The 26,875-nt window shown below is 43.9% G+C and overlaps 1 protein-coding gene across 3 annotated transcripts in view; it reads left to right on the top strand.

Annotated features, from left to right (window-relative positions):
- The window catches only part of LOC109430725 (steroid hormone receptor ERR2), a 195,570-nt gene that overhangs the window by 94,887 nt on the left and 73,808 nt on the right, over positions 1-26,875 (top strand). Inside the window, exons 1-2 of one of the 3 annotated variants that reach the window (XM_019706800.3) lie at positions 25,455-25,753; positions 26,675-26,873. The exons of 1 other annotated variant lie outside the window; for it this stretch is intronic. In XM_019706800.3, the coding sequence (XP_019562345.2) occupies positions 26,847-26,873 (27 nt within the window). In that variant the 5' untranslated portion in view covers positions 25,455-25,753; positions 26,675-26,846. Of the gene's footprint in view, positions 1-25,454; positions 26,874-26,875 lie in introns of those variants that run through there. One more of the 3 variants, XM_019706799.3, reaches the window with a different exon arrangement.

Genomic DNA, 26,875 nt, shown 5'->3' with positions numbered 1-26,875 from the left:
GATCGATAAAACTGAAAGTTGTTCTTAACTTCCATATCATCACCACCACCACAACGAGCAAGCAAGTAAGCTAGAATAGCAACTCGGAACTCAGCGCACATTATCTCACTACTGACTGGGGGGAATCGCTTCTTCATCCATGCGGAACCAACCACACACGCACGTTAATTCGAAACATATGTTATTCAAATTATACCTTTTACACCTTCTGCTTTGAACACTCGGGGGCTTGTTGCTACCTGATTTGAAATCGACTAAAATATTAACGTGCATTGAAACGGCAAAAACTAGCAATTGCCAATTTCTCAAGAAAGTAATGATTAAATCTATTAAAGTATTTTTATAATCTACACAAAAATATAAAATTAAAAATTCAAAGATTTTCCAGTAATTCGACACCTACATTTCAAAAGGGCGTAACTGCTTTTGGAATCATCACCTTCTTTTAAAGCTGTGGATCATGTGTTATGATTTCCATGTTTTTCACAACAAGTACCAGATGGGAAAAACTCTCCTCTTTCCGACAACCATGGTGGTTTGAGTGTAAGGGAGGCAGTACGACCTACAGATTTGAAAGAAGGTATTACTTCCAAATGCAGTTACGCCCTTTTGAAATGTTGGTGCCGAATTTACACCGTTTGAATATTTCTGCTGTGATTCTTGCATGGACTTATTTTAGGAGCTACCGCCGTAATTTCTCCTGGACTGCTACTGGAATTTCTTTATTCATTTCTAGTAGGAATTCTCCAGTTTTTTTTTGGTTTTCCATGTTATACTTGTTGAAGTCTATTCCTTAATCGAAGTGACTGTAACTTATAATCTATATATATAAAAATGAGTTCGGAGTTTCTTTGAGGCAACAAAACTCACGAACAGGTGAACCGATCAGCATGACTCTTGCACGGTTCGATTCGTATTCATGGTGGCTGTGTTTATATGTATAGAAAGTTACGAAAATCAATTAGAAAATGGTGAAAATGGATAAATAACTGATTTTTCATGAGCTGGGAAGGAAATCAACACGATCGAAATGAAACCCATCTAGAGTGCGGTGACGTTATGAGCTCAACAGTTGTCAAACCACCACAGCTTGGCAAGACAACGTTTGCCGGGACAGCTAGTAATATATAAACATACGCTTCGTTTCGATTTCAAAGACAATTTATTCAGTTCCACTTTACCCATCTAGATATTTACAGTACAAGGTTCTATAGCGATAGCTTAAATTAAGGTATCCCGGGGCAAGTGGGACCTAAAAAATGCTAGTTTAGTTTTGTCAAGCCAAAAAATTTCAAAGATAAATAATTTTATAATTCCAATGGTTCTAAAAGACATTGATGGTATATTTCTTCTTATTAACGGGCATTAAAACTGTTTAAAATTTTCTACATTCTGTATATTATGCATATAATGAAAAGTGGAGCAGATCTTCATTAACTCCGTATCATGGGGCAAGTGGGACCTTATCGGAATGTTAATACAAATGGCTTAACCCTTATAACCCCAGGACAAACTTTTTATTTTCAATCGGCTGATACTCAGGAACTATAAAATAAGTGGTTTTCACTATGATCGATGGGAAGAGTTGTACCGTAAAATGGGATAACTTTGATAGTTTTTCAGCGAATTTTCTCAATATTTTTACATGTAACAGTATTTCCCCGAGTTTTATATTTTTAAAACAAGTACTGGGGTATCAGTTAACAATTGCAATTGAAAGATGCGATAATCTAAAATATTTTGGATAACTTTTAGTTTTCCATATAACCGAAAATCAGATTTTCATTTTGGGGTAACTTTGATAATGCCCTAAAAACACATCAAATCTCAAAAAATAATCACAGATTGAAATCTTAGGAGTATGAACATGATGAGAGAAGGCTTGTGGAATATATTAGATAGAATTTTAATATCAAAACATTGATTTTTTACTAAATTCTACATATAAAAATGAGTTTGTGGAGTATTGAGTGCAAAACACAATAAATTTAGCTATCAAAAATCATTATCTCTGTAATAATAAATGCTTAACGGTACATCAACATGTGATGACATGCAATTCATAATTAGTTTTCTTTTTTTTGGGTAGTTTTTTAATGTTTTATTCACAAATTTTGAACATCACATATTTATCTACATGAAATTACAAGGGCATTGCATACTTTTAGGCGTTTATCAATGTATGGAGATTAATATCCCAATTTACAAAATTGCTTCCATTTCGTAAAAACACACTTCGTTAAGAGATTCAAGGCCAGATTTGGAATCTACTATGATGAATTTATCGAGAATAAGAGTCCATTCATTGGAGAAATAGTGTTAACGAAGTCGTATAGCAGATTGTTTGAAGGGGTTGATAAATGACAAAAATATCAACATTTTTTATTTTTTTGCCCAAAAAGTTGTATATAAACTATATTTTAATGAAAGTTCGTCTAAGATGAACTTTCATATGTATAGAATTGAATTACGTTTACCATTTTCTTATCTGGTTGAAGGAATCATAGTTATAAGATAAATTACACAATGCCTGCCGCACTATCAAAGTTACCCGCATTATCAAAGATACCCCGTTTTACGGTACTTCTTGGAAGGGTAGTTGTCAAATCGGAAGTCCATGCTCGAACCTGATTTTTCACCGGAAATAAGTGTTCCCAGGTGCCATGTTGTGGCGATATGTTCAACAGCTGCCTATTGACTACTTTTTCAATAAATAGCTGTTTATTCTTGGTAGATCTATTAAATTGGAATCCAAATCTGGCCTTTAATCTCTTACCGAAACGTGTTTTTACAAAGTGGAGTGAATTTTGTAAATTGTGACAGAAACCGATAAACGCCTAAAAGTATGCAATGCTCTTGTAATTATTCGTTTGCTTAAAATATGTTTGAATTCTAGATTGATTAATCACATGAGTGATACTTTTAAAAGAAGGACTTTGGTATAACGAACAAATTCTTCATAGACACTTAACTTCTAAAATAATCTTTTTAGGTCCAAACCCATAATCAGCTTTGGGAGCAGTGCGCCCCGAGTCCTACCGGAAGTACACATCTGGGTCCAAATTTCATATGCGACTCATGCTAGAAAACAACCTCAGCATTGTGTTCTTGCATTGGCTCACCATTTCAAGTTGTTAAAGAGTTCAGAATTATTTTAAAATGCCAGATTCATAGACGAATCGCCGAAACATTAAACCAGGGAACACTTATTTCCGGTGCAAAATCGGGTTCAAGCATGGACTTTCGGTTTGACAACTACCCTTGCATGAAGTACAACTCTTCCCATCGGTCATAGTGAAAACCGCTTATTTTTATATTTTATAGTTCTTGAGTATCAGCCGGTTAAAAATAAAAAGTTTGTCCTGGGGCTTTGAGGGTTAATACAGCTGCTGCTTATATCTAAAGTAGCATAAATTATAAACATTGTATACGAATAACTGTGTTTAGCGATTTATGTTGGATGAGTTTTGTGGTATCGTGCATAAATTACGTAACGTAACGTATACAAAAAGCGTCATAAAGTTAAATGCTGAAAGAAGTCAAAAAAAAAGACCACGTGGTTTATGGACAGCCCCTATTGGCTAAGCGAACAGCGAACGATCCATTGTTTGCTCATTCCTTTTTGCATTAGGCTGGTCCAAGTTTAGACGGGTCCACAAAATTGATATTTCAACACTTCCCCTCAATTTTGTAATTGTAGATATGATGTTATCTTTTCGAATTTCGTCCTTGGTAGTGGCTTCGTAAGAATATCCGCAAGTTGATCTTCACTCTTGACGAATTGGATCCTCATCTTCTTAGCTTGGATTACATCCCGGATAAACATATATTTTATGTGAATATGCTTTGTCCTCTGATGTTCCCTTGGTTCTTCAGCAATCCGAATACAAGGAATATTATCTTCATAAATTGTAAAAGGACATGTTTCAATGCCTATCTCACGCATTAAATTAGATATCCAAATTCCTTCTTGTGTCCCATTACAGAGGGAAATCAGTTCAGCTTCTGTTGATGATAAGCTTACTGTAGGTTGTCTTTTTGTAGACCAGGAAACAACATTTCCATAAACAAGAAAAAGGTTTCCGGAGTTTGATCTTCTATCTTCATAATTATTCCCAAAGTCAGCATCTGCATATCCTTCTAATGCTCTTGCTTTTTCATGAGAACTATACTATAGATATAGAGATCCTTTGTGCCTTGCAAATATCTTAGAATTCGCTTCAGTCCATTCCAATGTGCTTCACTTGCACAACTTTGGAATCTACATAGGATACTTACAGCAGCGCTGATATCTGGTCGAGACATTAGGGCCAAGTATTGCAAGCACCCCAATAAAGCTTTACACGGTTCCTCCGTTCTAACGCTTTCACAAACTTCCCATTTTACATTGGCATCCATGGGTGTTGCAACAGGCTTACAATCTTGCATACCGAAACGATTTAGAATCTTCTCAATATAATTTCTCTGAGAGATTTTCATCTCTTTGTTTTCAAGATTTCTTTCGATTTCCAGTCCAATATAGGTCTTGACATTTCCAATATCTTTCATTTGAAATCTATGCGCCAATTTTTCTTTTATCCAATTGACTCTCGAAATGTCTTCAGAAATCATTAGGATTTCATCCACATAAAGCACGATATATAGCTCATAATCTTTATAAACATATACACAGGAATCCCTGGATAGCTTTGAGAATCCTAGTTTTGTCATGAATTCGTCAAAGCATTGATTCCAGCTTCTTCCAGCTTGCTTTAGTCCATTAAGGCTTCTGTTCAAACGACAAATTGGACTTTGTCCATCTTCATCACATGGCAACTTCGTATAAACTTCTTTTTCTAGTTTTCCGTTGAGAAAAGCTGTCTTTACATCCATCTGATGCACAACCATATTTCTCATAACGGCTATAGACAGAATAGTTCTTATCGTTACTATTTTAGCCACAGGCGCAAAGTTTCGTTGTAATCGAAACCATATCTTTGAGAACATCCTTTAGCAACAAGCCTTGCTTTATATCGTTTAGTGCTCTCTCCATCTTTGATACCAAAAATCCACATGGAATTGATTGGCTTGAATCCTCTTGGTACGCTCTCCACCAAAGTCCATGTGTTGTTCTCTTCATGTGCTTCTAGTTCCTCTTCAATTGCAGCTCTCCATTTTGGCCAGTCATCTCTTCTTCTTAACAGCGGGATTGTCTGAGGGATGTCTTCAATGAAGTTCACAGCTGAGAGTGCCCCTTGAACATCCTCAATGTTCTGCTCTTTCTACTCTCTTTTCTCTAGGATCCGCTTGCTACGACGAATAATAACTTCAGTGCTTCCAACATCTCCTTCGATATGGCCGTTGTTAGTGTCATGCTTGGCTTCTTCATCGTCGTTATCCTTTTCACCGGTTGATCCAGTGTCCGAATCACCAGTAGTGGGTTGTACCATTTCTGGTATTGGTTTACTACCTCTCTACTAGAATCTTGTGTTATGTGAAATATCGACTGATTTTCAGCGAAAATCACATCACGTGAAATGATTACCTTTCTGGTTTCATCATTCCAAAGCCGATATCCATTTGGAGCATATCCAACAAAAGTTAACTTTCTACTTTTGTCATCCAATTTCTTACGTCTTTCTTTTGCTATCTGCCCATAAGCTGTGCAACCAAAGACTCGCAATCCATCGATTTTCGGCTTACTGCTAAACCACACTTCGAACGGAGTTCTGGAGCCTTTAAGTTTTCGAGTTAGAGAACGATTGGTTAGGTATGCAGCAACATATACTGCCTCACCCCAAAGCTTCTTGGAGACATTGTTTTCATTTAGCATCGCTCTAGTTTTATCAAAAAGAGTGCGATTCATTCTTTCACTTACTCCATTTTGTTGTGGTGTATACGGGCAAGTGGAAATCATTTGAATTCCTTTGCTGATACAAAATTTCCGGAATTTATTCCCATAAAACTCTCCACCATTATCTGTAATGAACCTTGAGATTTAGAAATTGAAGTGAGCTGAAGTCATTGCTTCATACTCTTTAAATTTATCCAGCACCTCATGTTTATGACGTAACAGATAAATAACAACAAAATGTGTAAAATCATCGATGAAAACAATAAAATATCTATAACCATCGAAGTTCTTTCACTCATTGGGCCACACACATCCGAATGTATGACTTCCAGGGGCCTAGTTGATCGGATACAGTTGCTTTTAAAAAGTTTCCTAGTATGCTTACCTATGACACAAGGATGGCATATGTTACGCTTCCCCTGAATATGTTATAGTCCGTCAAAGTCTAGACCATCAACCATTTGCTGAGAAATCAACCTTTTTAGGCTTGCATATGACAAATGACCTAACCTTTTATGCCAAAGATCGAGTGGACTTTCAACCTCTCCAACACAAGCAACATTGCAATCATCTTCATCAACTACCATATCAAGAACAGAAAGACCACCAACTCTCTTGCCAGATGCAATAACTTCCCCCGACCTTTCAGATATCACAACACCGTGATCATCAAAAGTCACACACATGCCAGCAGACACAAGTTTGGAAACGGATAGGAGATTATATTGTAAATTAGGAATAAAAAGCACATCATACAATTCATACTTTTTTATTTTTCCTGCTTTCACAACAACACTTTTTAATTTCACATCTCCTTTCTTCCTTCCAACAATATACTGTCCATCTTTGGCCGTGGAGATAGTGATTGGTTCCACCTTGCGGCAGTTTTCCATAACCGTGTCATCACACACCATGTGGTCACTTGCTCCAGAACCCACAATGAGCCGCATCTTCTTATCTTTGCTTCTCTTCTGCTTGTCTTTTGATGGGAAATGGTCCCGCTCAGACCCAGCAACCAGTCCTCGTTCGGATTGAAACTTCTCCCGTCTGTATTCTGCTGGAACAATTTCCTTCTCAGAATCAGCGTCTTCAGACCGTTGGCGCTTGCGTTCTGCTGGAACAGATTCCTGCTCAGAAACACCAACTAATGCCACATTTGCTCGTCCTGATAGAAAATGTTCCCGCTCAGAATATTGCCGCTTGTTATTCATCAAGCGATAGCAGTTCCTCTTGGTGTGGCCTACTTTACCACATTCGAAACAAGAGCGTGTTTCCTTCTTCTTCTTCTTTTGCTTCCTCCGGTTGTCAGCAGCCATGGCCATGTGGGATGGCTCGAAATCCTGTTGCTCCTCTTTCTTTTCTTCGGCGTCCAGGAAAAGACTACGGATGTCCGACAGTGACATAGTAGCCAAATCTCCCTGCCTTTTCATAGCAATAGCGTCCAAGATGCTTTGGTGACTATCAGGAATAGCGACGAGAAGAGTATTCATTCGCTCGCTAGCTGATATTGTTTCACCTGCTCTCTCAAATTCTTGGATGAGCCTCTCGTGAGCCAGAAAAAGCTCTAAAAGCGTATTGTAACCTGCCGTCCGAAGATTGTACAGTTTGCGTCGAATCGAGAAGAGTGCCAACCGTCCATGCCGTAGGTACACCGAGTCAAGACCATGGGCGAAACTACGATTTTTTGCCAGGGGGTGCACTACGAATAAATATTCATTAGTTCATCCATTCATCATTCATCGCCCCATAACTCACAGCAATGCATTCGAATTCTAGGGGGTGCCTGGCAACCCCGGCACCCCCGGTAGTTTCGCCTATGGTCAAGACGATCCAGGATTTGCTTCGCGTAGACGCACTCCAGCGAACAAGTGTGAAAATTTTATAGAAGGTGAAATTAGGCAAGTAGGCCATGTATTGAACGAATACATCGAATGCGTGAAACTTCTGCCGTGCGACCTGTGCTTTTAAACAGATCGGCTTGGTTGGTAGTTCATACCACCTTACCAAGACTGGCAAAAGAATATGTTATAAAAAAGTTTGGCTAATTTATGAATAGATTCGATTTCAAATTAGATCAAAATTCAGTTCTAGAACTAATCCAATTACTAACAACTAACAGGATTCATGAATTTCAGTAAAAATTTACCGAATTTCAATCAAAAATTACCGAACGTTCGGTAAGCATTACCGATGGCTCTTCAATACATCCAAACTTTTACCGAAATAAGATCACCTGAGGACGGTACTTTGCTTCAAGATTGTAACTAGTAGTTAGCCTGAAGGTTAACCTTAAATGTTATTTTCGGTAAAACACTCGAATTGTTGTGTAGCAATAATTCCATTGAAGAGTATAACATGGACTTCTCTGTTTAAAATTTCGGAATATAAATCGCGAAGAGTACTCCTAGAAAGTGCTTTTCCTCTCGCTTGGAAACTGACTAATATGTATCTATATGTAGGTTCATGTGTTCTTGCTGCTAAATTTCGACACTCGCAGCTTTCGCTCCGCATTCGGCAGTGAAATACATTTCCATTGCATTATTCTGTCGCCGGAATTCTAGAGGTCCCGGAAAGGTCTCGACTGAATCGGTAACTACCTAGTGACTCAATTCAAATGCCTCCTCGGGAAAGTGAACGTCGTGTCACCTTCGTTGCATTTTCGGTTGTTGGGCTGGTGATTCTCAACTCTAGACGAACACAGAAAGCGATAGGCAGAGAGACGTCATTCCGTGTGAAGAAAATCCAAAAGCTACCGTTATTAAGGGCACCTAGGAGATGCAGTGGACCGACTATGTCACGTTCGGTTAAACGTGCACCCACCAACCAACACACCATTTTAAGGTTCAAGCTCAAAACAGCAAGTGTTGCCCCGGTGCGGTGAGTTGTTGATCAATGGACGATCGGTGCGATCGCTGCTGCTTCTTATTGATCCGGAGGCGGTTGATCTGTGCTGTGTGTACAAAACACAGAGTTCACCAACGTAGATGGATTGGCAGAAATAGCTTATCGGGTCGGGAGGCACGTTGCGGTTTCTTTCCGTAGCGCAAAACTTTTACTACATACTTACGCCCTATTGGACGCAAAGATGTACTCGATCATTAACGTCATACGATTTTGTTTGATGTAGAATTAATAACACTGGTTTTTTATTTGATTGTGTTGTAAAAACTAGACACGAGTCGCAGTACTTGGGCCAAGTGAGGATGAAAGTGAACACGTGCCGAGTCGAACCCATTCACGACAAGCAGCGACTTTCCGTATGTTGAACTATGCATCTTTAGCCTTATTTTTTCTTGAACACTTAGGAATCTATCTTCTTTATCTACGTACACGAATAACAATAAGAAAAAGTCCATTTCTGTTCATAAAAATATGCCCAAACAAGTCAAGTAGTCAAGTCAAGTACAACCAATTCTCTTTTTTGCACTAGTCGTTGCTCAGTAAATTTTAAACCAATTCACATGAAAATTTGTACACAGGGAGACTTGGTTAGTACTCCGTGGATGAAATACCCAATGAATAGGTTTAAAGTTGACTAAGTTATATAAAAAAAGAAACTGTGCAAAAAATAAGAATAGGGTATATGTGTCCGTTGCGAAAAGATCTTGGACCAACCGGGGATCGATCTCGTCACCCTCAGCATAGCCAGAGCGTTCACAGTTCGGTTACATAGGCCCTGATAGAATTACGTTATGTATATTGATTCAGTTTTGATCGTGGATTCAGAACATAGGGAACAAGCAATTCAAGGAAAAGTTAACTAAGATATATCTTTACCTATAGGTAATATCCCATTGCAAAAAATAGACAAACAAAAAATCATGCGTAAGTTTATTATTCGTCAATCATCCGCTTCTTCAAATAGTAAAGTGAAAGGGTATGCCAGCCAAACTAGTTTCCTGGGTATATAATTATCACTGCCAAGAATAAAAAAAAATACGCGTAAACCATTTGGCGTAAAGTTTGCAATTCCTAAATATTGAAACTGAAACGTGTGCGAAAATACTGCCCATATCGCTGCCTGTATTGGTCTCGCTTCGCTTGTTCAGCTCAGCTTCAGCGAACAGAGCAGCAGCGTATAGCTACAGAACGAACCGACCCGGTCTTCTCCGAGTGGGCCTCTCCCCCAACCCACACCAACATCAGCTGTTTTTGTGATCGGGGCATCATCATCGTCACTACCGTTGTTGCCGTAATCATCATCCCATCAGAACGATCAGAACAACTACTGGCTGCGCGGCGGCTGTTAGTAGTAGATAGAGTTCGCAATGTTTTTATTTTTTTTCGGGTTTGCCATTCACAAGCGCCTCCGCCACTATCATAGAGTGGTTGTGCTTGTGTTGGAAAAGCTTGTTTTATATGCAGGGGTTTTCGGAATGGTCGATAGATGTAGCACTTTTTCAATTGTTGTTGAATTTTAAAACGGTTTAAAAACATTATATGTATAGCAAAACAATAAATTTGATTTTGGGCAATCGCTTCCAAAAATAGCACATACAATCATAGGATGTTGAAGTTTAGAATAAATAGAATAAGTAGTATGGAACGAGCTCACTAGTAATTTGGAAACTATTTTTTACAAACATCGAGGAAATCCAAACACCACACAGACGAACTCGCGGACGGTGTTGGGAATACTCACTTGCTACTATCCCAGTTCAGAAGCATGCTATCAAAAACGATGTTTGAAGGATTTTAACATTGAAGTTTTATCTAAGGATGGCCGAATCAAGGGAAGGTCGCACACCCATACCAAGGTCGTGAAAGAGATGTGAAGGCGACTGACCACAGTGTGAGTGTAATTTATACTTATCCCGTGCTCACAGCCCTCACAACTTAAGTATGCATACGCATGCGTGCGCGACTCTTTTTAAACGTTCTTTATTGCGCATTTCCCACCCAACTGGACCCCTTTCGCAGTTAGTATAAGTGCGGGATCGTGAATAACAATGAGATTTAGCATCGAATCGTTTCGGTGTCTTCTGCGCACTTATTCAGCACCTTGTAATGCATAAGGGGCTGTCCATAAACGACGTGGTCATTAGGGGGGGGGGGGGGGGGGGTTCGGCCAATGACCATTTTGTATGGACAAATAAAAAAATTTGTATGGACTAATGACCACGAGGGGGGGGGGGTTGAAAAGTCCCAAAAAAATGACCACGTGGTTTATGGACAGCCCCCAAGTGCACAGAAGACACCGACACGATTCGATGCAAAATCGTAGTTTTTTTTCATAATCCCGCACTTATACTAACTGCGAAAGGGGTCCAGTGGGGTGGGAAGTGCGCAATATATACCGTTTTTTGATAACATGCTTCGGTAAATCTGAGTGTCTGTTCTCCAAGAGAAGCGGCTCACAACAGCGTCTGATCCCCATGTTAGGGGCGGCTGATCTACGTCCGAGTGCCAGGGAAGGACTCTAAGCTCAACTGTGCACTATGGTCCTCCGGAAAGTAGGGGGTTGGTGTCAGGCCCTACGAGCCAGCCGTAAAAACCCATTGTAACGGAAAATCAGCAACAGAATAATACGAACCGAGACCAACGGCAACGACCGCAACGAACAAAAAGGACTTGCGATTGGAAACTCGGTACGTGGAACTGCCGATCTCTGAACTTCATTGGGAGCACCCGCATACTCGCCGATCTACTGAAGGACCGCGGGTTCGGTATCGTAGCGCTGCAGGAGGTGTGTTGGACAGGATCCATGGTGCGAACGTTTAAAGGTAATCATACCATCTACCAGAGCTGCGGCACAACATGCGAGCTGGGAACAGCTTTCATCGTGATGGGTGATATGCAGAGGCGCGTGATCGGTTGGTGGCTGATCAACGAAAGAATGTGCAGGTTGAGGATCGAGGGCCGATTCTTCAACGTCAGCATAATAAACGTGCACAGCCCACACTCCGGAAGTACTGATGATGACAAGGACGCATTTTACGCGCAGCTCAAACGCGAGTACGATCGCTGCCCAAGCCACGACGTCAAGATCATCATAGGAGATTTGAACGCTCAGGTAGGCCAGGAGGAGGAATCCAGACCGACGATTGGTAAGTTCAGCGCCTACCATCAGACGAACGAAAACGGCCTACGACTCATTGATTTCGCCACCGCCAAAAATATGGCCATACGTAGCACCTTTTTCCAACACAGCCTCCCTTATCGTTACACCAGGAGATCACCACAGCAGACGGAATCTCAAATCGATCACGTTCTGATTGACGGACGGCACTTCTCCGACATTATCGACGTTAGGACCTATCGTGGCGCCAACATCGACTCCGACCACTATCTGGTGATGGTCAAAATGCGCCCAAAACTTTCCGTCATCAACAATGTACGGTACCGGCGACCGCCACGGTACAACCTAGTGCAACTGAAGCAACCGGATGTCGCCTCAGCATACGCGCAGAATCTCGATGCCGCATTGCCAGGCGAGGGCGAGCTCGATGAGGCCCCTCTAGAGGACTGCTGGAGTACAGTGAAAGCAGCCATCAACGACGCAGCCGAGAGCACCATCGGGTACGTGGAACGGAATCGACGGTTCGAATGGTTCGAAGAAGAGTGCAGAACGGTTTTGGAGGAGAAGAACGCAGCGAGGGCGGTAATGCTGCAGCAAGGGACTCGACAGAACGTGGAACGTTACAAACAGAAGCGGAAACAGCAGACCCGCCTCTTTCGAGAGAAAAAGCGCCGCCTTGAAGAAGCGGAGTGTGAAGAAATGGAACTGCTGTGCCGTTCCCAAGAAACACGGAAGTTCTATCAGAAGCTCAACGCATCCCGCAACGGCTTCGTGCCGCGAGCCGAAATATGCAGGGATAAAGACGGAGGCCTCTTGACGGACGGACGTGAGGGGATCGAAAGGTGGAAGCAGCACTTCGATCAGCACCTGAATGGCGTGGAGAACGTAGGCACGGGAGCCCACGGCAACGGAAGAAACGACGACGCCAGTGCAGCGGAGGACGGAAATGAACCAACTCCCACGCTGAGGGAAGTTAAGGATGCCATTCACCAGCTCAAAACCAACAAAGCAGCTGGTAAGGATGGTATCGCAGCTGAACTCATCAAGATGGGCCCAGAAAAGTTGGCCACCTGTCTGCATCGGCTGATAGTCAGGATCTGGGAAACCGAACAGCTACCGGAGGAGTGGAAGGAAGGGGTAATCTGCCCCATTCACAAGAAAGGCGACCATTTGGAATGTGAGAACTTCAGGGCGATCACTATTTTGAATGCTGCCTACAAAGTGCTATCCCAGATCATCTTCCGTCGTCTGTCACCTAAAACAAATGAGTTCGTGGGAAGTTATCAAGCCGGCTTCATCGACGGCCGGTCGACAACGGACCAGATCTTTACCGTACGGCAAATCCTCCAGAAATGCCGTGAATACCAGGTCCCAACGCATCACCTGTTCATCGACTTCAAAGCGGCATACGACAGTATCGACCGAGCAGAGCTATGGAGAATCATGGACGAAAACGGCTTTCCTGGGAAAATTCAGATTGTGTAAGTGTATTTGAGTGGATCATGTAGATGTGTTGATGTGAGTGTAAGTGATTTTTTTTTACACCGACGTTGGGAGTGACATAGCTAAGAAATTTGTCACTCCATGGGCCTTTTTGCTTCCGGGATGGGGCACAGGCAGTTGGACCATGTGTCCCGGCTAACAAGCCTAGGCTTAAGCGCCATTGATCGCTCTCTGAAACGATAAGAAACACGTTATGTGGATGGGAAGGGATAATAGGGAAGGGATGATATCTATTTATCGAGATGCCAGCGACTCACCGACGCTCTCGTAAATAGAAAGGAAATAGGATTTTGGAACTGGAATGGTCTGGAATTTAGTATGATTAAGTTATGCTGGAATTTGAATGAGATGTAAAGGGCGAAAACACAACAAATACGTTAATAAAATAATTTACCTCTTTCGCTTAAACAGAAAGTATTAGGTATAATTTTTCAAAACTTTAATAAATAATGCCCTTTTTATGACGTAAATGTTCATTTGTGATAAAATGCCATTCAATGAATGATTGGAAATAGGCGAATTGAACTACAAAATGGCTTAGAAAACTTTGATTGGCTTAGATGATTTTTTGAAACCCCAAACCACCCCCCCCCCTCCCCCACTGTGGTGACCCATTCACCGATTGTAGTAAATAACTCATTATACGAGAAAACATAAAGTATGAAAAGATCACATTAGATTTTCAAGTAATTGATTAGATCTCACTAAAAATTAGCGTTCAGACTTCACCGCACGCATCATCCAGGTACCACTAGCATTGCAAGGGCAGCAGAACTCCTCAGAACAACCTAATTATCTTATCAGGAAACAGAAAACTTGATGTTGCTGCAGTCTGGATCCCCCGTCGGTAGTCCGGATCATCCGGCCTTTACATCCGTTGCGTACAGCTGAAGTGTGTGCTTCTAATTTTGATTCACTTTCTCACAAAACCCAGCACAATTGCGTCCAAGGCTGAGTGATTGTAGCCAAGAATCCGTCGAATACTGATTTGACCATGATTGTTCTGGACAGACCTTATGATTAGAGTTTTGATGGTTGTTGCTTGAGAAATCGGTGATGTGAAATCTGGATAAACTTTTTAATTTTCCACGTTCCAGCACAATTTTCAGTAATTCGCTCTTTGTCAGCTGCTATTTGTTATTAAAAAACAAAATTGGTCTCCCGCATAAACGATAATCATAAGACATGTTTAACCACCCATTGGGGATACAATTCGAACAGTATGCGGTATTGTATGATACGTTTCTCTTTGATCCAGGTCTTTATCTGCTCGGCCCCAGACGGGAACCTGCCAAAGCCCCAAGCTGCTGGTCTTGAGCCGACGGCTGCTTCCGGGGTGGGCACTAAAGGCCTCTTACGGTGACCTGGATCTCAGGGTCGTTATTTTGAGCTTGGAAAGCTAGCGGACTCACTTTCCACGCTCTTGGCTCCAGTCGGACAAACAAATTGTAGATGGTGGAAAAGGAATACGTGGTTAAATAAAAAGAATAATTTACTCTAATTCAAAAATTTAATATTTAATCTAATTCAAAGAAATTCAATAATTTAAGCTTTATTCAAGGAGATTTTGTAGAAGGGAAAAATTGAATTGACACACCTTTTTGCTCAGGTACCGTACCACTTTGCAGCTCGGGGATGGTTAGACGCCGGGCTTCGACGCTCGCTGTGGGCTCGGATTGGCGCGCACTTTTTTCGGCCAATCACGAGACGTCCTTCTGGTTGGCGCCGGGACGTTCGCTCGTTACCTTCTTGCTCGCACTGGTAGTCCGCGCACTCACTCAGTCCGGTCGACTATCACCCACGTGGCACAGTCGTCAGGCACGCGATGGTCACTTTCACTGCCGGGAATCAAACTCGCACCACACGGAAACTTTTCGGTTGAATCGTCGGAAACTCGTACGGACACTTGGTACTTCTGTTACTGGAGTGGAAATCAATGATAAAATCGCGGACTACAATATGCTTTGGTAATTTCTGTTACCGAATAAGAGACCTGAACCAAAACTCAGGCGGTTTTTATTGCAGCTGATGTTCCGAACATGAACATGTTCGTGATCGAAATCAGCCTCCTCATCAACGGACATTTTAACGACCAATGCAGCCGTTGAAAGATGGTCGTTCGGTGTCAGGGGGTATTGGATGGAGTGGACATCTGACTCCAAGGGAAAAGGAGTAGGAATTGTGGTAGGATTTTTTTAAACTAAATTATTCAATTCATTATTTTTAAATTCAATATTCTATTTTAAATAACCACGAATTTATTTCTTATTTACAAAATACATACAATTTAATTATCTACAATATTGGAACCTAAAAAGCAGGTTACATGTTGAACCGTTTACAATATGATCCATGTATGGTGTTGGTTTATAAGGGCTGTTCATTCCTTATTAGCCTTAATAATAATAATAGACTTTATAAGCTAATGAATACTTTTTACTGCCATAATTTGGGTTATTTCGTGCACAAATATTGATGTTCAAGATTAAATATTGATGAATATTGAAGATCACAATTTTCTGATAAAACGTTTTTTGTTGCCCTGCTATATCTTCGTTGGGATAATAAATAATAATAAATGATAATAATAATAATGAGTTTAAAAAAAACGGGATAAATATTCATGTAACTATAGAATGAAAAAAAAAACGATTCAATCACAAACAAGCTTTATCATATCATCTCCAGAATCTATGCATTGCAATAGTAACGTGGGAATTTGCCTTTCTTTTCAGGTGTGTAAACCCGTATTATTCACATTACAACAGAAGGAATCATAATATACCATTCAAGAAAACACAAGCTGGTGAGTAAGCATTGCATATTAATCGATTTCTGCTACCGAGTATCATTAGAGACTATCAAAGATTCTAGCATAGCTGCGTTAGAGCAATATGATAGGATGCAACACGTAGTTAGCTAATATGAGACCAATTTGCTGTTATATGCAGTAGGTTCACTGCTTCTTCCACCATGTCAGCCCTGCCCAAGTAATCGTCAACGTAGCGTTTTCGGATAATGACATCTGCGACGACGACAAACTTTTCGGCATGCTTTTCCGCGTTCAAGTTCTGGATGGTGGGTACGTCCAAGACGTCCATCAAACATACTTTGGGATCCTAGGTTGGATTGTTGCGCCAGATCAATCGTTGAGCGTGACGATATGATCCGTATCATGTGAAACATCTCGTTCAAATCTGCGCATAAAACTATTAGCATTTCTCGGACCCTGAAGAGAACGCTCAATATGGTCCGGAGTAGCACCGTGTTGTGGAAGATGTAATCTACCTTCTTCGCCGCATCACAAAAGATGCAAATCATGGTGGGCTTCTTGGTGTTGATAACTACCCCACAGAGTAGATCCATACCACGAACGTCTTGGATCCGACTCATCCAACTCCTTCTGCGTCGCCCTATGTATGTATCTTGTCAACGTATACTCGGATTGATGTCTTCTTATGCTTCCTTCAACTATAAGGTCGCTCTGTACTCTTCTCGAGACATGACAGTCGTCGAACCACCATATGGTAGCTGTCCGGGAACTCAAAACAGTCATATGCATTTCCATTACAGTCCTGTATTGAAACGATATCCGATGCGCTTCGGGGTTTCCCGCAGGATCCAATTAGCTCGCTGAACTTCAACTGGTTCCGAACGCTCAACTTCCATTACTCCCAAGCTGTCTACCGAGAAGAACTGCTCCACGAGATCGTGAAGCATTTGATCTGCCCCCTGGCATTCGCAAGGGCGGCAGTTGTGAACTTTGTCCACGGATTTTTCATGATAGGAACCATGAACCGTCCACCTCAAACGTGACTTGGCTGCTACCGCTTTTTTTGGCTGTCCATCACGTCGTTTCTTAGGAGATGTGACGTGCACATTGTCATCTCCGATAAGGATGCGAGGCTGAACGTTCTCGTGATCGTCAACCGGTATCCCTTTCAGGCACGGGAACTTTTCTCCAATTCCGCATACCGTAACGACTGCCTTGGCTTGGTAAGTCCAGCCTGCTTGCTTACCGTGTACAAGTCAGACAGCCTATTCCACAGTGTTCGAAATCGATGATTTTACGATCAAAATAAACAACTCGCCATGACATTGGTTCCTATTGGCTTACCATCATGTTTGCCATGTTATCTCTTTATCTCCTGCTCGCTTGGTGCCCCTTTGGTCCTCATCCGAGTGCAGCAATCTGCTCAACAGACTCCAGAACAGTCAGGTCCAGTTAGTGTGGGGTGAGGGCGTCTTCTACAATAAAAGTAAAAGCCAGGACTACAACTTCCTCGATCGCCAAATCCTTCGTCTCTCCGGAACTAACAAGGCATTGCTTCAAGAGAGGGGCCAGTGCATATCGCACTCTCAAGGTTAGCTGCGTAGCAGCAACGAACATCGAAGGTTGGATGGTGGCGCTTAGCTAGTTTCCTGAGTGGTCCTTACCACTCCCATTGACCTCGAAAGGCGGCCAGGGTCAACCACCATGCCCGCATCCAACTGTTCTGCAAGTACCAATAGCTGATACATGCGTGTAATACCCCGGACAGACATGTGATACGAGTGTGATTACTGTGTGTACAACGGTACACAGTGTCAAGAAAATTTTAACAAGACTGACTTGAACTGAGAGAATTTTCAGTATGGCTCTCATTTCAAGCGCAATTGTACAGAGATTCTTGTATCACATGTGTGTCATAAGTATAACGCGATTTGACCTGCTGAAGGCTCAGGTCCTATCAGCTAGCACCAGAACTGCCCAAATTCTGCAAAGTGACGTAAGCGACATTGATAGTTTTGGCCCATTTTTTGGTTATTATGCATAAAACTCTTGCTCATCCTCTAAGTTTCTTTCCATAGATGATAGATTACGACTAGATCTTGCATTCTAATACAACAGGCATACCACAGTGTTATTTTTACACCAGATATTACATATAATATACCAACAAATATCGACATTTTTGAATGGCGCTTACGTCACTTTGCAGAATTACGGCAGAGAAGGAGTTGCTGACAGTGGGGCCTCCACCTGCCCCGACCTTGCCGAGGACCCCTTTCCAATGGCGGGGTCGGATTCAACCCAGTAGACCGACGCCACGATAGCAACGCTACCTGGATGTTTTCCCCGCGGCCACTTAATCGCTGTAAGGGTCGATTACGACCGCAGGGCTCTGCCCAGTCAACCAGTGATCGTATAAGATGTTGCATAAGATGATAAAGTGGAGGCGATATGTGTACATTTTACATACGCCTAAATGGAGGCATGCACGCATATGGCCTCCACTTTCTCATCTTATGTAACATCTTATACGATTACTGGTTGTCTGGGTGGTATGACCTACGTAGCTGACTCCGAACTCTTTGACCACCTCTTGTAAACCCAAGTGACATTTTCAGAGCAGATAGGATTTAATTTAGTTGTATGAGAGATTTATAACGGTCGTTGATAATGCCATCAGTACAAGCTTTATTGAATACTAGAAGCGCCCTATAAAGCACGAAACAATATTTCATACAACTTATCAATGAAGTAACCTGTTTGATTTATAGAAGGTTTTATTGCAATTGTCAAGAACTCTATAAAATGAACCTTTCTAGAGTATTCACTGTGTGGATATTATGACAGTAGATGTACTATGTCATATTAGATGGCCAAATCTGTAGTCAACCTTAACCATGTACAAATGTATCAGATGTTGGAATATTCGTTGACTCATAGTACTCTTTTTATCAAAATTGTATTTGTAAAAAATGTCCTTTCAATAAAATATGATAAATTCAAATTAGTTCAGATATTCATAATCGAGTATTTTGTCCATTCATGACTGACCATAGTGGCTGTTCATGGTTGATCTGAGCGCCATCTCATAAAGAGTAGTGCAAACCGTGGATGGGTTCATTACTAGCTTAATATGGTGATAACACAAACAATTACACTTATTGTGGCTTTGACCTAGATTAGATAGATTTATCCGTCAATCGCTCTTTTTTCGGAGAGGCTGCTGCTGCCATTTTGAAATTTGAATTTTTTCCCAGCGCGGTATCACTAAATTCATCAAAATGATGCGTACCTTGAATAATTGATGCATAACTACTGCAAGCTGGATAAAGACATAATCGGGAAAGCTTTTAAAGGGAGATCAGGTTAATAAAAACAATTCCACTTTTTTCTCGAAATAAAGTTTTTTTTTTGCAAAAAAACAACTATTTTACGGGCGCGCTGGTTTGTTGCTCCTTTTTTCACAATTTTGCGATAAAATTCACTTCGCACACACTTCATCACTACGGAAACCGCTGCATAGTTTCAAATAATTTCGGATATGTACTTGTAATTATTTCTGTAACCGATTCCATTATAGTTTCGATGTGAAAGATAGTATGTTTACCTTTTCTTGCACAGTTGCATGAATACTGGCTGTCAAAGTTGTTCGAATAAAAATGAACGAGAAGTTGATTTTGTTGCCCGCTTATTGTTGCTCTTGATGTTTCTTTGAAAACCTCAATAAGTGTGATCCACTTGGTTATAGCTATCCACTATCTTATAGTGATTGTCAGAAGGTTTTTATGGAATAGTCGGCTTTATTAACAGATTTGTGAAATTTGTCATGAAAACCGCTAAAAGAGCTATTTAAAACTTAAAATGTAACTTGGGGAATTTGTCATGAAAACCGCTAATAGAGCTATTTAAAACTTAAAATGTTACTTGGGAAGCGTCTGAATAAGCCATTTTCCGAGTCCACGCGCCACCTCCTCTATAGCTCCAAGACGATGTGGGTGATAGCCTGTGGAGGCCAATCTGGCAGTCCTGTGTGTGCCTCTTGTGCCGCACATTTCGAAGCACTCTATGTCCTCCCCGAAAAGGTAACTCGGAAGTAACCTCCGAGAATTCGGTACAGGTACCAGCGCATCGGCAATAGCCGCCTAACTGGCGCTATTGAACGCGTTCCTTACAGCCAGATTCACTACTGCACTGTAGCAAATCTCCCTTCTCTTACGCTGGAGCGCTATCTTGGCGGTTTTCGTAACTGACAGGACTTCCTTTTCCGGAAACCGAACTTGTTGCTCAAGAGACCCTTAACACCCTCGGTGTGCCTCAACATTCTATTGAGGATGATATTTTCAAGCATCTTCCCGTCGTTATCGATCAAGCACATTGGTATATATGCCGGCGGATCTCCGGGGGGTTTCCCCGCCTTAGACAATAAAACCAGGCTATGCCGCTTCCAAACCTCTGGGAAAACTCCCTCGTCCAGGCATTTCTGTATAGCAGACCTGACCATCTCGGGGGCCTCTGCAATAGCTACTAAGGGACTTTGCTATCTCCGCAAGTTCCACATAGGTAACCTTCTTCTCATCGCCAGGATGCCAGCCCCATTCCTCGGCTATCCTACGAAAGGAGGCTAACGATTAGGATCATGACGCGGAAAAAAAGCCTTTCAATCTCCGGGGATGTCTCTGTAGGAGCCATTACACCTCTCGTCTTGGTTAGCACGATCCTGTAGGCATAACCCCACGGATTAGCATTGGCTTTCTAAAAGAGAACCTCAAAGCAGGCCTTTTTGTTTGCTCTTATCACGATCTTCACCGCGGTTTTTGCAGCAGCGATCATCATCCGCCATACGCTTCGCTCTTCCTCAGTTCGTGTTCGCTGCATCCGCCGCCTAGCCCGTAGGCAGGCGCGGCGCAGGTCCGCAATCGCGTCGGTGCACCAGTAAGCCGGTGGCCTCCCATTTCTAGGGTGGACTCGCCTAGGCATGGTCGCATCACACGCACGTGAGAGCACCGCTACCAGCTCGTCGCCGTCTAAACCGATTAAGTTTCGCTCACGGCGGAGCGCCTCCCTAAATACCCCTTCGTCGAAGTATGATGTCTTCCACCTGCGAGGGCTTGGCCTTGGCCTAGCCGCCTCTTCTTCTATCCGCTGTCTGCTGTTATTGTAGTCGATACTGTAGTCGAACCGCCAGGTGGTCGCTGTGAGTGTAGCCATCATCTACTCTCCAGTTTGAACTACTTGTTAGGCCAGGACTACAAATGGTCACGTCAATAATTGACTCCGCTCCGTTTCGACTAAAAGTACTCTTGGTACCGACATTAGCCAAGTCGACATCTAAGATGGCCAGTGTTTCTAGCAGGATCTGACCCCGCTGGTTCGTGAAACGGCTGCCCCATTCCACGGCCCAGGCATTAAAGTCGCCCGCTATTACCACCGGCCTTCGCCCTGTTAGCACGGTCGTTAATCGGTCCAGCATTTGCGTGAACTGCTCGATCGGCCACCGCGGAGGCGCATAACAGCTGCAGAAGAAGACCCCGTTTACTTTGGCGACCACGAAGCCCTCATAGGTAGTAGACACCAACTCCTGAACGGGGTATTTACCCGTCGTCCATATCGCCGCCATTTTTCTGGTCCCATCCGCGACCCAGTTGCCGTTGCCGGCGGTTACTCGGTATGGGTCCGATATGATGGCGATATCCGTCTCCCACTCAGAAACTGCCTGACAAAGCAGTTGCTGAGCCGCATCACAGTGGTTCAGGTTCAGCTGCGTTACCTGCACTGTGATTTGTTGTTCATTGCGACTTTCTTGAAGGCCGGGCACCCTGGACCACCCATCGGATGTCTGTTGTTCGAGGATTTCCCGGTACAGATCATGCAGATGGGCGGACTCGTGCAGCTTTGGGCCTTGTGACCTGCAGCGCCGCATCGCCTGCACAGTTTGCGCCTGTCGGGGCCTTTGCAGTCCCACGACTTGTGTCCTGGTTCCAAACACCTAAAGCAAACCTCTGGTGGCTCGTGGAATGTCAGAGGACATACGCACCAGCCCACCTTTATCCGCCCTACTTTAACGGACTTTTTAACGTCCGCCACAGGTAGCTGGACCAGAGCTATCTGTGTCCCTGCTGGCCCCTTCCGCAGCCTGACGGCTGTGGCGGCCACCTGAACATCGCACTGTTGCCGCAGTGCCGTGACGAGCTCTCCCGCTTCGGTGATCTCGTCTAGGTCTTTGACCTTCAGAGTCGCCTCATGCATAAGAGCCCTCACCTCCACTCCATCACCAAGGACCTCTTCTGCCAGCCTCTTGTAGGCGGCGCCCTTGTGATCCTTGTGGCGCTTAAGCTCCAAGATCATTTCGCCCGTACGAGTACGTCTGATACTGCGTACGTCGGCTCCAAGACCCTCAAGCTTGGCGTCGCACCTCATCGCCTTCAAGACGTCCGAGTATTTCGACTGTTCAGTCTTGATGACGAGCGCGTCACCTTTCTCGCGATTGGCACGTACCCTCCTGCGCCTTGGCTTGGCGTCCTGCTCTTCAACCGGTGGATTCTTCCTCTTCTTCTTCTTCCGCTCTACCTTTGTCCAAGGAGGGTCCTCTCATTGGATTACCCTGCTCTGTGGCTGCTGAGGGCCCACCAATGGTCGCAACACCTTGTTCCCATCGTTCCGGGACGGGCCAGCCTTTTCAGGTCCACCCTTCCCAGGTTTCCGGGAACCCTGGCTGGGATCCGACTTTCCGGCATTATTACCGACTTTCGGGGTTATTATACGCCTGGCCTTGCGGGCGCCGCCAGACAGCTCCTCACCTGACGGCTGCCTCGCCCGCTTCTGCGAATGCTTGTCACGTTTGTCACGAGCATTCGCTTCCACTCTCTTTGGACTGCCCGCGAAGGAGAAGGCCTCCGTTTGGGTAAACTTCGACGCCTTCTCTTTTTCGGGTTCCGCCTCTGCAGCAGCCACCAACGCGACCGCGTGCTCCTGCTTGGCCTCATCGACAGACACTCTAAGTCTAAGCAAGGTCGTTTTCAGGTCCTTGCTTATATTCGACTTAGTTGTCGCAAAGTCGATGATTTTGCCAAGCTGGTGCTCAGCAACCTCTAATGCGGGCCGTCCTTTTCCTCCTCAGCAACCACGTTCCGTCCATGACCTCCACCGGCTGGCTTGCCGTGGAGTGGACAGGAGCTCCCACGCTTGAGCTACGTAAGCAGCTTCCAGCACCTGACTCCTCACTTCTCCTTGTCGGAGACCTCATCAACTTCGTGGTCGTGCGGCTAGTGTCACCAAGCATTTGGTCGCATCGTGCTGAGGAGCGTGGGTTCGATTCCCGCCGCAGCTGTCAGGAAAAGTTTACGGCTGTGCCACTGGGCGTTGCATGCTAGTCCGTTGTCTAGTGTCATGCTTCCTTCAAAGAGCGAATAGCTCACTGGAAGCATTAAACGTGTCCGTGTTAAAAAAAACCCCGCTTCTTGCGAAGGGGTTGATCGCACCACTACTACCTGCTACACCTGTTTTTTTTGAATTGATTTGTTACTCATATTTTATTCCCACGAGTCGCACGAGAAAGAATGTCCACCACGCCAGAGCTCTGCATTAACGCGGTAAGGGACAGCTTACTGTGGGGGGTGCCCAGGTGCCCCACAGGCTCCGTTAAAGATCGAGCATCTTTTTCACCCCCTCGATCACTCATTCCTCGGCACGGGTCGCTTGACACCTTGAATTGGGGTTAGTAGTCCTATTCTTAGCCGGCAACTACGCGGCTGACTCGCGTCGGGGGGGGGGGGGGGGGGGGGGTGTGCGTCAGGCCCCAGGACATCCGTCCCTGCTGCTCTGGGTCTGGCCATCAAAGCTAGCCCTGTCATGTCCAGAATAGGTATGCAGATTTGCCTAGACAAAAGCGAACTTCCGAAGAGGTGAAAAGGCAAAGATTGGTTCTACTGCCCAATCCCGGGAAGCCACTTGGCAAACCATCGGTATACATACCTTTTATCTATTTGCCTACTGGGCACCGCTGGGAAACTGCTGGACAAGGATCATTCTGTCGAGGCTTATTGTCTATACCGAGAAACCCGATGACTCTGGCCTCTCGGATAACCAGTTCGGCTACCGGAAGGGTCGATCGACGAGGGACGCTATTATCGCTGTAACCAAAACGGCCGAGCGCTCCAAAAGAAGCGAATGGGAATCCGCTATTGCGCGGTCGTTACGCTGGACATAAAAAATGCGTTCAACAACGTTAGCTGGGTTGCCATCGACCACCATACACCACCTAGGAGTCCCGGTCAGCCTATGCCGGATACTGGAGAACTATTTCCAGAACAGGGTGTTAATCTATGACACCGAGGAAGGCGAGAGTAGCTACAACATCACCGCCGGGGTTCCTCAGGGATCCATCCTTGACACGGTACTATGGAACGCGGCGTAGGATGGTGAATTGAGGCTCAAACTTCCACCGGACGTAAAGCTGGTCGGCTTGGGCGATGATATTAGCTCATGATATACGGCTAGTCGATAGAGGAAGTGGAACTTACAGCAACGCACGCAATTGACATTGTGGAGGCATAGTGGGATTTCGTTACTTCCTCGGTCACCCGAATCGTACTTGAACTACAGTGAAAATGGCAGACCGCCCAACAGCAAGTTCAGTGGTCGCCCCTGTCCATTCGGAAGCTTGAGTCCAACGGGTAGTCTATAGTACTAGCCAGGACCCAATCTACCAGGGGAGAGAGGACAACTTAAGGTGGTAGCTGGTGGATCGCGTACCAATAAAGAGTACTCATGCATGGTCTACCCTTCTCGAAGTCAGTTGCCAGAGAAGGTAAGGGATAGAGAGAATGAGGTTTTAGTGGGTCGACCCCTACATAACCCGAGAACTCACCTCTAGGGTATCTTATCAGCAGATTTTCTCATTCTATAAAAAAAAGCCAGATGCTACGTAGCTCACGAACTACGAACGCCTTACACAACAATACACGCTAACGCCGCTCAGCACAAAAGTGCATAATTTCCATACTACACCAAAAATGTGTAACCCTTGCACATTCACAAAATCAGCTCCTGTGTCCGCTAAATCATTGAATTCGCAAAAAATTTTGTACAGCAATCTAGCTAGGTTTACTAGTGACCTTGGAAAACAAAAAAAAAATGACATTTCGCATCTAGACGAGTGTACGAGCTGTTTTTTTGAGAATGTGTAACTGTGACACATTTTTGTGTGGTCTGGAAATTATGCACTTATGAGTAGGGCTTACACATTTTAGTGCTGAGCGGTTTTACTGTGTACGTTCTGATGAGCTGCTCCCCAACAGCCGCGACTTGAGTCTGACTTGGCTTTTTAGCGTTGCCGAGAATACAATACACAAAAGTACCTACGGGAGAATTATCGTCATCGTCATCATCATCCGCATCATCGCCGCCAGTCGACTCGCCGAGTTTTATTGTAGCAGCGACGACTACGCGGCGCGGTACTTGGTGGGTTACCAGCCAGCCGCAGGCACAGGCCACAGGCCGCAAGAAGAGCGAGAATATGAAAAATAAATTCGCGAATCGTATCTCTTTCAGTACGAGACTTCATGTCGCTCGATTCGGATCTAACAAATTGTCTTATTGCCGTGTGGCGGTCGTTAGAGTTTGAACGGTTTGTGGTTTGTCTACCCTTTGATTATTACCGGATCCGGTCTTACGGTTGATGATTCTAAGCAATAAGTCCACTGCCGACGCGCGTACCTAGATCTACGCGTACAAGTTTTTCCTGAGATCGAAGAAGTGCCTATGAATTCAAGCCTACTAGCAAAGAGTTTTACGGAAACGCAGAGGGAGAATTAGTATCACTGCCACCTAAGTTTCAGTGCCTTCTAAGTGTTTTAGAGCAGCCCGTGGATCAAACCAGAAGCAATTTGGAGAACTCATTACCTCCAGGCAGATAGAGTTTGAAGAATTCTTCAGTGCCTTCTTGTGTATGATCTACGCTTCTTCTAGGGAAGCAGAGAGGCAGCCGGTGGAGCCGTAAAATTTAATAACAATTTCGCGTTTTTTTTTCTTCTCCATCCTTTTGGCGTTCTGCTGCTGCCAGTCAGTGTGTTGTTGTTTTGTTGCTGACTATGAAATAACGAGAATAAAAGTGAATTTTCGGTCGGTTGGCTTCTTTTCGCCTTCGCTTTCGATTGGCTGGCTGCCTGCCTGATGCGGTCTTCTCGCTATACCTAGCGCGCGACACACATACGGCAGCTTGGCTAGTTTTGTTACGTTTGTTCGGCTGTTGGTGCCTACCGCAAATAATATCTACAATAAGTAAGAGAAGGTGTCTGTATATAACCCAAAAGTGGTGTGTTTGTCGATCCCGCGGAGATACCAAGATTCTCTCAGAAGAAGAACCCTCGCGCACAGGAAGAGAGCCCGGCAGATTGTAATTATCCACTGTACTATAAACATACTGCCTTGCTAGGGTGCTGCGTGTTATTCTCGTGTTTTTCGTGGTTGCGTAGATCGCGTGGAGGATCTGAAGACGGAGCGGGAGGGTTGGTGGCGTAGCGTTCTATATACCTCGTATTTTGGATAGGAAGAAACGCTGGATGGTGTTACCCGGGGAGAGTGAAGTGTGGTGCCCCAAGAATTCCGGAATTGGGGAAGAAAAATAAATAGGTGCCTTTGCAGAAGCAGCAACTGAACGCTGTGCCGGTATCGCTTGTTTGCTGAACAGAAGAAGCGCTGGAGCCCGGTAAAGCCAGAAAATGATGGATAGTTGGATGCAAGAAGTGGT

This window comes from Aedes albopictus, chromosome 1, assembly GCF_035046485.1.
Source record: "Aedes albopictus strain Foshan chromosome 1, AalbF5, whole genome shotgun sequence".
NCBI classification, from domain to species: Eukaryota; Metazoa; Arthropoda; class Insecta; order Diptera; family Culicidae; genus Aedes; species Aedes albopictus.
The sequence above is the reverse complement of the archived record's forward strand: the minus strand, read 5'-3'. Positions and strand labels throughout refer to the sequence as shown.